The sequence below is a fragment of the Nansenia antarctica genome, assembly GCF_963989245.1.
Source record: "Nansenia antarctica genome assembly, chromosome: 5".
Classification (NCBI taxonomy): domain Eukaryota; kingdom Metazoa; phylum Chordata; class Actinopteri; order Argentiniformes; family Microstomatidae; genus Nansenia; species Nansenia antarctica.
This window is the reverse complement of record NC_137690.1, coordinates 72050049-72063464: the sequence shown is the minus strand read 5'-3', so window position 1 is coordinate 72063464 and position 13416 is coordinate 72050049. Positions and strand designations below refer to the sequence as shown.

Here is a 13416-nt window from a genome sequence, read left to right as displayed (position 1 = left end):
GTATCTGACCCACCAGCAGAAGGTCCTGAGGCTCTATAAGAAGTCTCTGCGCCACCTGGAGTCCTGGTGCATTTATAGGTGGGTAACCCTAACCCTAGAGAGACACACCCACGTGGTCCCGTTTGGACCCTCGGTGCTCAGCTGGACCAGACAGAACCTCTGTGCTCAGGTCGCTCTGCTAAGGCTAGGCTAGCTCTGTCTGGATAGGTCACTCACTGCCCTGGTTGGTTGTTGTGGCTCTGTCTGTCTGTCTGTCTGTCTGTCTGTGTCTCCCCCTCTCTCTCTCTCTGTGTGTGTGTGTGTGTGTGTGTGTGTGTGTGTGTGTGTGTGTGTGTGTGTCTCTCACACTCTCACTCTGTCTCTGTGTGTCTCACTCTCTGTCTCTGTGTGTCTCTCTGTGTGTCTCTCTGTCTGTCTCTCTCTCTCTCTCTCTCTCTGTCTGTCTCTCTGTGTCTGTCTCTCTGTCTCCCTCTGTCTGTCTCTCCTTCTGTCTCTCTCTCTGTCTGTGTGTCTCTCTCTCTGTCTGTCTGTGTCTCTCTCTCTCTCAATTCAATTCAATTTCAAAGGGTTTTATTGGCATGGGAAACATACATTTACATTGCCAAAGCATGTGAAGTGTGAAGATCAAAAACAAAAAGAATGTAATGTACATACATGTACATACTAGAATAAATAAATAGATTACATACTAGATTACACAAATAAATAGATTACAAATAGATTACATACTAGAATAAATAATAAAAAATAAAAATCTCTGTCTATCTGTCCCTCTCTCTGTCACCAGCTAACGTTAGGTTACTGTCAGGTTGAAAGCTTGACAGCTGTCATTGAGTCTTTAGCTGTGGTAAATATGGCACTAGATTGTCATTTATGTCATGTGCAACAATCGCACTCCCAACTGTTACCTAACGTAGCTAGCTAGCTTCATAGCCCAAGAAGTCCTTTATTATTGGTTAGATAATAATACCTTACCTATAGAGCTAGATCAAAACAACTCTTACGGTATTCGCTTATCGGCTTCCCGAACCATTGCATCTATCATGTACAAAAGAAGAGATCTGGTGAGGCTGCATTCTCATGTTATGCTCCAGATTGTGTCTCACTGCCAGTTTACATTAGAGATGCAACCTCAGCCGTACATACTAGATATATGTTTGTCTGTCTATAATTGTGACAATCTAGCGACTCTGTCTGTTGTTGATGACGACGTCGTGTGACGTGTGTTTGATTGACAGGGATAAGTACCGCTTCTACGCGTGCTTGATGCGGCAACGCTTCGACGACAACAAGCCAGAGAAGGACATGGTCAAGGCCACCATGATGCTGAAGTCTGGCGAGGAGGAGTTCTGGGCCAACCAGCACCCCCAGCCCTACCTCTTCCCCGACTCCCCGGGGGGCACCGCCTATGAGAGATATGAATGCTATAAGGTAACCTGAATAACAGGGTCGTCCACCACTCAAGTTAAGTGCCTTGCTCAAGGGCACATCGGCAGTGGTAGGCACCTTAGATAAGACACTTTCCCTGAGGCAGGGATTGAACCTTTCCAATTGCTATTATCAGGGCTCGACAGTGCGACTGTTTTGGTCGCATTTGCGAGTGAATATATTTCTGTGCGACTATTGAAATACATTCAATCGCACCAGTGCGACTAAAAGACTAAAATGCTGAACTACTGTCATGCGCAGTCAAACGTATGTGTATAAGCGATGAGGGAATGAAAACAGTGAACAGAAAGTTCGAGTCCTATATGCGCTTAAAATGCGCTCGTAGCGCTGTGTTTTGTTAGCCGCTAGCAGCGTTTGCTTCCGGTTTCATTACAAAGAGGTTAACCCTATATGTGCCTGACGTCTAACATTCAAATGACTCTAACTTCATCTTTTTTCGTATTTCAATGTATGACACATCATTTGAAAGCTTATGATCCGTAGTTCCAATCCACAACACGTCACATTTGAAAGTGTTTATGTATTTTTTTTACATTTGAAAGTGTTTTTTGTTTATATATATTTAGAATATACCAGTCATATTCTGGAATGTGTCTAAATGTTAAAGTTCCATAAGTATAAGCAAAATAAAGTAACAGTTTGTAAATAAATAGTAGCATTATTTTATTTTTTAAAACACGAACCGTGAACCGTGACCCAAAAACCGAGGTTCATACCGAACCGTGGGCCAACTGAAATTAATATTCTTACTTCCCCTTTACATTGTGTGAGTCTCCATTTTTATTACGTCCAAGAGCCGGTTATGATCATTTTGATATGTTATGATTATGATAATTTGTTGTCGTTGTTGACGAAAATTGCACAATTTTCATTGTGCTACTGAAATTCTTGGTGTGCTACTAAATTTTTCAACATGGTAGCACAGTGCTACCTGGGAAAAAGGTAAGCGTCAAGCCCTGATTATACTGTAGTCGCTGATGAGTTGTGTGTGTGTGTGTGTGTGTGTCCAGGTGCCAGAGTGGTTCCTACTGTAGTCTCTGATGTTCTCTGTGTGTGTATGTGTGTGTGTGTGTGTGTGTGTCCCCCTCCCTCCCCAGGTGCCAGAGTGGACCCTGGACTGGTGGCACCCGTCAGAGAAGGCCCAGTACCCAGACTACTTTGCCAAGCGGGAGCAGTGGAAGGCTCTGCGAGCACAGACCTGGGACAGAGAGGTAGGAAAAAAGGATTATACCGACGACTTATTTTTAACCAATCTACATTACACAGTCACCTTCTTAAAATAATGGCTTAAAAGTCTTTTTTTTCTTCTTTTTCCCCCCCCGAAAAACAGAATAAACTAGATCCACCAAATCTAGAATATGACATTTAGGCTAAAAACAAAATTTTGTGATGTGACTTAATGGCTTACGTCACTTTCACAAACTTTATGTTAAGAAGGTGACGACAGATACGTTGATAGTTGTTCTCTGGGTCTAAATGGTGTCGTGTCTCCCCCCCCCCAGGTCCAGCAGCTGGCGGAGGAGACCCCCGCTGGGGGGCCCAAGACAGAGGCGCTGCCCCCCGCCCGCCGGGAGGGCGACCTCCCCCCCCTGTGGTGGCAGCATGTCACCCGCCCCCGCGAGCGCCCCATGTAGGAGCCCCCCCCCCCCCCCCTGTAGGACCCCTCTACCTGGTGGTGTCTCCATGACAACGCATACTACCCCACAACGGCTCCTTTCGAATTACTATCCATCTGTAAAGATATTAATATTTTGGAGTAGTATTGGAAAAAGAGGCAATTCTGTAAAAGTGATGACAGATGACATTGAAATGTACTGTAGCTGTTCTGTATTGCCCTGTATGTACAAGGACATCTGCTTCATAAATAAATTTATGATGAATATACCTGCTTCCTTGTGACGGTGCTTTTCCAACTGTCACTTTTGCCTGAAGCCCTTAAGACATGTGTGACCAGGAGTGGAGGGGAGGAGAGGGGAGAGAAGGGGAGTGGGATGGAGGGGAGGAGAGAGAAGGGGAGTGGGATGGAGGGGAGTAGGGAGTGGAGAGAGGAGTGGGATGGAGGGGGGTGGGATGGAGAGGAGAGAGAAGTGGAGACGGGAGGAGGAGAGAGAGAATTTCTGGTTGCTTCTTCGCTAAGCGACTTGATTTTACTTTCCCCTTTTCCAGTCCAGAATCAAAGAAAGACTCAAAGGATTACGTTTTTTTTCTTTCAACAGACATTTTATGCTACATCTTTATTTGTTTGCTGAAACAACCGTTACAGAGCAGAAGAGCAGACAAGATTCAGGAACTGAACAATAAACATTTTTTAATCGAGAGCCACCGGTGCAGAAAGAGGTCAACTCTGTCCAAACATAATATCTCTACGTCACCAGCTACACACTCCAAGGGGGTATTCCATCAACGTCGCTAAAGGAAAATCTAGGCTTATTTTGATAAGTCTCGCGAGATTTGTCTAAATAAGCCTAGATTTTCCATTAGCGACATTGATGGAATACCTCCCAGGGCTAGAGCTACCAAGGGTACACACCCAGTGACACGTTTTCACATAATATTGTGAAAAAATGCAACATAATTTAACATAATTTACTTCCTTTTGACTTTTTATTTTTTTGTTTTCTTTCCCACTGGAAATAACTGGTGCAACCTTTTGATTGGTTCTAATGCTAATCAGGTAATACTGCCATATATACTCCATTCTATGTCCCAATGTCCTCTGATCACACTAATAACCTTAACCTCCTTTCCTTCATGATCTTTTGACAATACACCTATCGCTAAGCCACGCCCCCTTTAAAAACTCGGACAAACAAACAACGCTCGCTCAAATTCTTCACTGACAGTGACTGACTGACCGACCGTGACTGAATGACATTCAATGACATACAATGGCGGGAGTTCAAATTTCTGATTTACCACAGCAAAGTAAACGTTTTAAAGATGACAGGAATATTTAGTTTAGAAGCTTTTCACCATCACATGTTATGTTAGCGAGTTGTTTGTCCAAGTTTTCTGCCTGTAGTGACTTTTGCTGTGATATGATTGGACTATTTCTATTTTGGGGCGTGGCTTAGCAATAGGTCCATTGTATCGGACTGATTAACATGTGACACGGTCTGGTGAAAGAGGGAACAAGTCAGCAACCGATCAAAATGTTCAGACTTTTCTTTTGAAACACAGGAAATACATTTCAACATTGTTGAAAATCACAACAACACAAACTCCTGCAAAACAATGCAACAACGCAATGGATTGGGTGAGTAATCCCCCACTGCTACCTAGTTAACTAGAACACTACTTTACATTGTTAGCAGGCTCACAACACAAGCTGTGTTAGTTGACTAGCGATGTGTGTCATTGATTTTCAACATAATCAAATAAATATATTTCCGTGTTTCAAAATAAAAGTCTGAACATTTTGATTGGCTGCCGACTTGTTACACCTTTCAGACCCAGACCGTGTCACATGTTACTATCAAGTCTTTTTAGACCCAGTGATCGTGAAGGAGAGCAGACTATCAGAATAAGAGTCCTCTTCAACAATAATGAACATCGACGTAGAGATTACTTCTACCCCATCTAGCATACCGCTACATAAGAAAATGGCAACTTTTAGTTTTAGTCTTAACATCAACAACTTTAACTTGGGAAAGAAAAAAAACGGCCTACGGTATGTTACAGTTGAAGTTTCTAACGGACGATATCAGGCCGACTGATTTAACCCAGTAAACAAAGAGTCCAAAAGAGGTCCTCAGGGAAGCCGGAATGTGGGTTCAGATGACGTCTTTAGGACGTCTTATGGACTAGTCCATAAGACGTCCTAAAGACGTCATCTGGACGTCCTAGAAAGACGTCATCTGAACCCACATTCCGGCTTCCCTGAGGACCTCTTTTGGCTCTTTTGGCTACTGAAGACGATTCTGTAGTCCATAAGACGTCCTAAAGACGTCATCTGAACCCACATTCCGGCTTCCCTGAGGACGTCTTTTGGACTCTTTGTTTACTGGGTTAAGGTGCGTTACAGGGTTCAGCGTCATTTGCATGGTGTTGCGTCAGCTTCTCTGGACCCGACACGTCTCGAATGGAAAAATAAAAACAAGCTTCTTCAGTCATAATACAGAAGGTCAAAGGTCAAACTGCTCTCATAGGGGAAGAGACTTATTGGCAAGTAGAGTTCGGTATAAAAAGAGTAACACTTTCAGAGTTTTTGGAAAAAAAACTCAACATGCACGACTAGATTTCTTTCCTAGGGAAGGTCTTTAAACGGTGTGTGTTTGTTGAACAGCACAGATTACCTTAAACTCATTAGTACACCACAAACAAAAGTATGAAAGGAGGAGAAATGGATGAATGTTTCGAATAGGAATTGATTTTGAGCCGTTAGATTAGAATAGATTCAACTTTTTTGTCATTGCACAGAGTACAACGAAATGTATTCTTTTGCACTAGGCACAGAGCTAAGCCTGGTGCAATTAGGGGTTAAGTGCCTTGCTCAATGGAACAACAGCAGTGGTTGGCACCTTAGATATGATGGCAGCAACCTTCCAGTCACCAGCTCACATGCAGCTCCCTCCTGAGGTGGGGATCGAACCAGCGACCTTCCGATTGCTAGCCGGCCTCTCTAACCTCTAGGCTACTGCCATGTCATTGGTAGCGAAACTATGCCTTACTTCAGCAGGGTTGGACACAAGCTAACCAAAAGTCGACTTTGTAACCTGTCTTTACATCCAGCTATGTTAAGCGTTATTATAAGAAACATTATGGGTCTTATTTTGGTTGTGGAAATAGTTTAAATATGGTTTGGACGATAGATCAATTGATCGATAGATCGATAGATAGATTTGCTGTAGTTGTAAGAGAAAGAGAGAGAGAGCACGATGGACCAATGGATAAAAGATGGTCAGAGTTGCAGATAGATGACAGAAGGTTGGAGGACAGATAGATTAAAGAGGGGAGGAATAGATTGATCAATACAATTAAGAGTTATACTGAGAAAGTTAGTCCTTAGTGACTGGCAACAGCAAGAAAGGATGATGGCTGAGTAGTTTAGAGAAAATGAAGATCATCAAAGGGAAGGATAAGAGAAGGTTAGATATAGATAGATCGATAGATAGATACAGTAGATAGATGCAAGCAAGCTGAAGCAAGCCCACAAATTATTATAAAATGAGGAAGAACAATAGTCGGACTTGCTGAAGCACTAATAAGTATGAGGGATAACTATAGTTGGCAGCTATAGTTGGATAACTATATGTTACTTATCTAGCTACAGGTCTAGTTCCGAAGGGTTGAATCGTACTTGGTGCTTTTGTAAGAGACAGAGCTAGCTAGAGCTAGAGCTAGCTAGTGCGTTCGTAAAAAAAATCGCTCTGAGTGTGCCGGAGCGCACTCTGGGTTTAACGTCATAAAGGGACCATGAAGTAATTTTGATTAGACAAGAGGCGTCCCATGAGTGTTGATCAGATTTCCAGAGCGAATTTACGAACGCAGCCATAAGGAACGGACTAATGTTTGCTAGCACTGATAAAAACTAACAATTTTGAAAGATAGTTTTTATCAGTTAAAAAGCAGTTGTAGGACTAAAGGCAACATGAGGTATTGAATTTACAAGTCTTATTTTGGACTACATTTGCGTAATTCATCTTATAAAACAAATGACTAAATCTAAAACTGACATTGCTATGTTCCAGTTTTAAGTTAAGTTTAGTTTTTAACACCATGTTAACTAATACAAGTTTTTGAAGTTACAAAAAGCTGAATAATTTAAAAAGTTTAATAGGTATCAAAATCAAGTCGAAGCATACCGATGTATACATCTCTGCACATTGTTAAGTTGGATTTGTGTGAATAGCTTTAAAGTAGTAGCGATGGAAACATTCAGAAGAAAGAGAATAAATAAAAGAAGTCTAAACATTTATAGATAAAAAAGGAAATGAGGGACAAGGAGACAAGAACATGAAATGTATTATATATATTTAAGAGTTTTACCTTCTATTTAGTAACAATTAGCCAACTGTTTGCTAGCGGGTAACCATAACAACTCCATGGAGCTCCATGGTAACGGTCCAGCTCTGTGATTGGACGACAGCATTCCATGGAGCTCCATGGTAACGGCCCAGCTCTGTGATTGGACGACAGCATTCCATTGCAGTTGACCCTGACTGTGTTTCACACTGAAACTGGCTAGTTTTTTACTCCGTGGCTGCGTTCGTAAAAAAAATTTGCTCTGAGAGCGCCGGAGCGCACACTGGGTTCAACGTCATAAAGGGACAAAGTCATTTGATTGGACAAGAGGCATGAGTGCTGATCAGATTTCCAGAGCGAATTTACGAACGCAGCCTCCATGTTTGGGAGATTTCTGGGGATTCAACGGTCGGTGGTGCTAACCTAACTCCTGAGCAGAGACAGCTACTAGCCCGCGGCTGCTAACCTTGCTAATGACCGCTAACAGCCAATGGCTGCAAACCTTGAGCAGGGACTGGACTGCTAATAGCCCGGGGCTAATGTTGGGGCTATCCCACATCTAATGTGCTTGTATGAAACGTTGCTTAGACCTGGGCTAAGCTCAGTGTGAAAAGTCCTTTTCTACCTCGATAGAATTCTCGTTTTTTCGGTACACCCTTCTATACGTCTATCACAGAAAAGATATTAAACATATTTAGTAAAATAAAGTCCTTTTTACGTGAACGAGGCTCGAGGCCTTTTGGCACCTGATGGGAGTTTAAGGGGGGTGGGGGGGGGTTACTAGGAAGAGGAGCATCGACAATCGACAACCAAACATACAAAAAACGTACATCAAAATATAAATATGTACAAACAAATAATAAACATTTGAACTTTTTTAATCGATTCGACAACGCATTCGCTCCATAACTCCCAACTCTCCATCCCTCCCCCCCCCACCCCCCCGCCCGCCCATACTTCTCCTGCATATTTCGACGCCTCTCTCTCTCCCCCCCACCCCACCCCACCTCCCTTCCCTCCCCTACTGTTGTGTCGACCACAGAGTAGCGGTTTGTGTTTCACATCCGGCGACAAGACAATACTGCAGACGTCCACCGGGTTGCGGTCTTCTCTCGCTCGTTCGCTAGCTCTCACGCGATCCGCGGGGCCGAGCGGTCGTTAGTCGCCGCCGCCTTCTTCAGCCTGACCCCCCTCCGGATGGTCAGGAGCATGTCCTCCCCCCCCTCCCCCTCCTCCCCTCCCTCCTCCTCCTCTTCCCCATCCTCCTCTTCCCCATCCTCCTCCTCCTGGACCTCCAGCAGCACCTCCGGCCCCCACTCCGTCACCTTGGGGGGCTGGGAGCAGGGCGGCGGGGTGGGGGGGTCGATGGACGGGGGGGAGGAGGACGAAGACGAGGGGGAGGAGGCCTGGGGGGTGTCCCAGGGGGCCTTGTTGGGGGGGGACCCGAGCGTCGGCGTCCCCCCCCCACCCCCGTTGTTGCTGCTCCCTGGTGACAGCGGGCTTCGGGGGCTCAGTAGGGGTCCCCCCCCACCACCACCCCCACCCCCACCCTCGCTGTCCTCAAAGGCCGTCCCCGCTCCGAACAGGGTGCACCCCGGGGGGACGGTGGGGGTCTTGACGGGGATCATGGGTGGTTTGACGGGCATCCCCAGACCCAGGGCCCCCCCAGAGGGGCGGCGGAGGTGGGGCTTGGAGGAGGGCGTGCGGCGGATGGTCGCCACCCCGGGGGTGGGCGTGGGGGCGGAGGCGGGGGCGGGGGGGAGGCCCGCCGTGGAGGCCGGACGGCGGGCCTGGACCACGCGGCGGTAGGACTGGCTGACGTCGCAGCTGCGGGGGATGGTGCAGGAGCGGTCGTAGTCCTCGCCGTCTGGGTCACCGCCACCGCCGCCGCCACCGATGGAGAAGTAGTCGTAGTCGGAGCCTGGGAGAGGAGGGGAGAGAGAGGAGGGGGGAGAGACAGAGAGGGATAGAGAGGAGGGGGGGGGGGTGTCACATGAGCATACTCCATCAGACAGAGGTTGAAATTCATACTCACAATTATTATTATTATATATTCTTTCTCTCTCTCTCCCCCCCTCCCTCTCTCTCCCCCCCTCCCTCTCTCTCTCCCCCTCCCTCTCTCTCTCCCCCTCCCTCTCTCTCTCCCCCTCCCTCCCTCCCTCCCTACCTCTCTCCCTCCCTCCCTCTCTCTCTCTCTCTCCCTCTACCTGAGGGCAGGGTGTCGTCTCTCTCTCCCTCTACCTGAGGGCAGGGTGTCCTCTCTCTCTCTCTCTCTCTCTCTCTCTCTCTCTCTCTCTCTCTCTCTCTCTCTACCTGAGGGCAGGGTGTCCTCTCTCTCTCTCTCTCTCTACCTGAGGGCAGGGTGTCCTCTCTCTCTCTCTCTCTCTACCTGAGGGCAGGGTGTCCTCTCTCCCTCTCTCTCTACCTGAGGGCAGGGTGTCCTCTCTCTCTCTCTACCTGAGGGCAGGGTGTCCTCTCTCTCTCTCTCTCTCTCTACCCGAGGGCAGGGTGTCCTCTCTCTCTCTCTCTCTACCTGAGGGCAGGGTGTCCTCTCTCTCTCTCTCTCTACCTGAGGGCAGGGTGTCCTCTCTCTCTCTCTACCTGAGGGCAGGGTGTCCTCTCTCTCTCTCTCTCTCTACCTGAGGGCAGGGTGTTCTCTCTCTCTCTCTCTCTCTCTCTCTCTCTCTACCTACCCGAGGGCAGGGTGTCCTCTCTCTCTCTCTCTCTGAGGGCAGGGTGTCCTCTCTCTCTCTCTCTCTCTCTCTCTCTCTCTCTACCTGAGGGCAGGGTGTCCTCTCTCTCTCTCTCTCTCTCTCTCTCTCTACCTGAGGGCAGGGTGTCCTCTCTCTCTCTCTCTCTACCTGAGGGCAGGTTGTCCTCTCTCTCTCTCTCTCTACCTGAGGGGAGGGTGTCCTCTCTCTCTCTCTCTCTCTCTCTCTCTCTACCTGAGGGCAGGGTGTCCTCTCTCTCTCTACCGGAGGGCAGGGTGTCCTCTCTCTCTCTCTCTCTCTACCTGAGGGCAGGGTGTCCTCTCTCTCTCTCTCTCTCTCTCTCTCTCTCTCTCTCTCTCTCTCTCTCTCTCTCTCTCTCTCTCTCTCTCTCTCTCTCTCTCTCTCTCTCTCTCTCTACCTGAGGGCAGGGTGTCCTCTCTCTCTCTCTCCCTCTCTCTCTCTCTACCTGAGGGCAGGGTGTCCTCTCTCTCTCTCTCTCCCTACCTGAGGGCAGGGTGTCCTCTCCCTCTCTCTCTCCCTACCTGAGGGCAGGGTGTCCTCTCTCTCTCTACCTGAGGGCAGGGTGTCCTCAGAGCAGCATGGCGTGGTGCTCTGGGTGCTGTAGCCACTGGAGCAGTGCAGGGAGTCCCTGCTGCACGCCTGCACGTCCAGATGCAACCCCCCCCGCCGCTGCAACCCTGCATGTCCAGCCGCAGCCCGCGGGCCAGCGCCCGGGTCAGCTCCTCATGCACCTCCTGGACCGCCTGCTCCTGCTGGGGAGGGGAGGAAGGTAGGTGAGGGGAGGGGAGGAGGGGAGGGGAGGAGGGAGGGAGAGGAGAGGGGAGGAGGGAGAGGAGAGGGGGAGGAGAGGGGAGGGGAGGGGAGGGGAGGGGAGGAGAGGAGGGTGGAGGGGAGAGGAGGGAGGGAGAGGAGAAGAGAAGTGAAGAGAGAGGAGAAGAGGAGATAGGAGAGAGGGAGGAAGAGAAGAAAGAGAAGACACACACACATATTATAACAGCAGGTCCCAAACTTGGGGGATCTTCTGATTGGAAATTGTGTTCCCCTGAGAAAATCTAACTAACCTGTAGGATTGTCTTAACTTATTTAGTTCCAAGGTTGAAGAAAGTCACCCAAATTGTCAACAACATTCTAGAGTTCTCAACTCTCTCCCTCCCTCCCTCTCTCTCTCTCCCTCCCTCCCTCTCTCTCTCTCCCTCTCACCTTGGGTGACGAGGCGTTGTTCCCCCTGGGTCTCTGTGGCTCCTCCCCCAGGGGGCTGCTGGGATCTGTAGTTTCCTTCCTGTCTCTGGGCCTCCGCAGGGTGTTCACCACCGCCTGGTCGTAGGGCCCGGGCTTGGCCCAGTCCTAACACACACACACACACACACACACACACACACACACTTCGTAAGCCATTTCTATTCCAGTAATGGAGCAGCTGTTAGTAAGAGAACGTGTGTAGAAAGTGTCTTTTGTTTTGATTAATAGAAAAGTGTTTATTTCAGATACTATAGTGGAAGATATGATCCTCATTTCCAGTGAAGTAGCTGCCATCTGCCATCTAGTCACATTTTTGTTTATCCCGCCCCTTCATCACCCAGCGTTGATGACGCGGATGGTTCTGGTTACACTGGTGTGAAAGCCCTATGTGTGTGTTGACAGTACATCTCTCATGAGAGCGGCCATGTTGCTGGTCTCTGTCACATTTGGTCTCAGTGAACACATTCTGCACCCCACCCAGCAGAACTGAGCTGCACCAGCATTTGAGGCCTATAAGTCTTTCAGTGAGGGACATCTGGTTGGTTTGATACAGAGTAGAGTGAATTCGGGTAATCTGGGACATTGGGGTAAAGTGGGACACCTGTGTTTACTTCCTGTTGTAACTAAATCTAGTCAATAGGACTCTTACTGTAGGTTTAGCATGGATGTCTGGACTGACCTTTTTAAAATAGATTTGGTTAGAACAGGAAATAAACACACAGGGGCTTAGGTGTCCCACATTACTGACCTCTCAGATTACCAGAATCCTCCTGCCTCCTTTATGGCACATACAGGATATCCCTGGATTAATCTACCTCCTGTTCCCTCTCTCACACCGGAAATGATAATCCAGACAATAATAATTGCAGACCTAATTTCAGACTTTGGTACGTTCGTTTGTAAGTAAAGCGGATGAGATAAAAATAGAAATGTGGAAAAATTGAAATAAAAGAGAAAACAGAATAAAATGTGAACACAAAATGGTGTTTAAGATGAAGACATGTGCGTACTGTACATCTGTACAAAACACACAAAGACAAGGAACTGAAAGCGGTCACTGGTTTTAAATGACCTCAGTATGTTGTGGAGAAACGTAAATATGTCACCAGAAAGGTTTCCAGATCGTTCTGTGAGTCGTAAAGTGTTCATCCCAATGTGTGTGGTGAAGTGGCTTCTCATACACTGCAAAAAGTAAATCTAAATAAGATGAAATATCTTAAATCAAGGAAATATATGCTTGTTTTTGTCTGATTGTACTAGTTTTAAGATGAATTTCACTTGTTCTGAGAAAAACGTATTTTAAGTAATATTTCCCCCCATTTTATTGCTTTTTTTCTTGCTTTTGAAAGCTGACTTTTTGCAGTGTAGGACCACAGAGGACACAGGAAGAGGGGGAGGAGGAGAAGGAGGAGAGAGGAGGAGAGGCGGAGGAGGAGCAAGGGTAAAATGGACGCACCTTCCAGGTGGGCACTCTGGAGGAGGGGAGAACTCCAGATCCCAGGGTGCAACAGGGCGGGTGTTCTACCAGGAGGGAGGAGCTTAGCCTTGACCACGCCCACATGGGAGAGGAGGAGGAGAGGGGGATGGAGGAGGAGGAGGAGGGGGAGGGGGAGGACAGAGGGCAGTGGAGGTAGCTCTCCTGTGATGCCCCTCCTGAGAGGCAGGGGGCAGCAGAGTTGCCGTGGTGATCGTAGCCGTTTGATAACTGAGTGTGAGTGAGGGACAAAACCACAACAATGAGAAATCATAAATAAAATATGTAATGAGGATAATCACGTCAAAATCATGCAGAGAAATTATATAATGCGGACAAACACCTATAAAAACACCTGTATGAAACGTCTATACGAGGAACGTGGAGGTCAATCAGACAATAGTTTACATCTGATTGTTGTTTGGTCTGTGTCATTGTTCTGGTTGAGTTTGTAATGATGATTGCTGGAAGCTTGTCTGTCTGTACGGCTAATTCATTCATTCATTCATCCAGTCATTCATTCATGTCCTTCTGGTTAAAAACCACAGCTCCCCTGTG

General features: G+C 47.3%; 2 protein-coding genes across 2 annotated transcripts in view; one reads left to right on the top strand and one right to left on the bottom strand.

Annotated features, from left to right (window-relative positions):
- Window positions 1-3322, top strand: part of ndufb9 (NADH:ubiquinone oxidoreductase subunit B9) — a 3346-nt gene extending 24 nt beyond the window's left edge. Inside the window, exons 1-4 of the mRNA XM_080530937.1 lie at window positions 1-78; window positions 1239-1431; window positions 2547-2660; window positions 2952-3322. The exon at window positions 1-78 is cut by the window's left edge and continues 24 nt beyond it. Coding sequence (XP_080387063.1) covers window positions 1-78; window positions 1239-1431; window positions 2547-2660; window positions 2952-3083 — 517 coding nt within the window. The 3' untranslated portion in view covers window positions 3084-3322. The remainder of the gene's footprint in view (window positions 79-1238; window positions 1432-2546; window positions 2661-2951) is intronic.
- Window positions 3323-8543: 5221 nt separating this feature from the next.
- Window positions 8544-13416, bottom strand: part of LOC308158343 (protein MTSS 1-like) — a gene marked incomplete at both ends in the record, with an annotated part of 40870 nt that continues 35997 nt past the window's right edge. The window contains 5 exons of the mRNA XM_080531934.1: window positions 8544-8639; window positions 8706-9334; window positions 10697-10814; window positions 11346-11489; window positions 12841-12928. Coding sequence (XP_080388060.1) covers window positions 8544-8639; window positions 8706-9334; window positions 10697-10814; window positions 11346-11489; window positions 12841-12928 — 1075 coding nt within the window. The remainder of the gene's footprint in view (window positions 8640-8705; window positions 9335-10696; window positions 10815-11345; window positions 11490-12840; window positions 12929-13416) is intronic.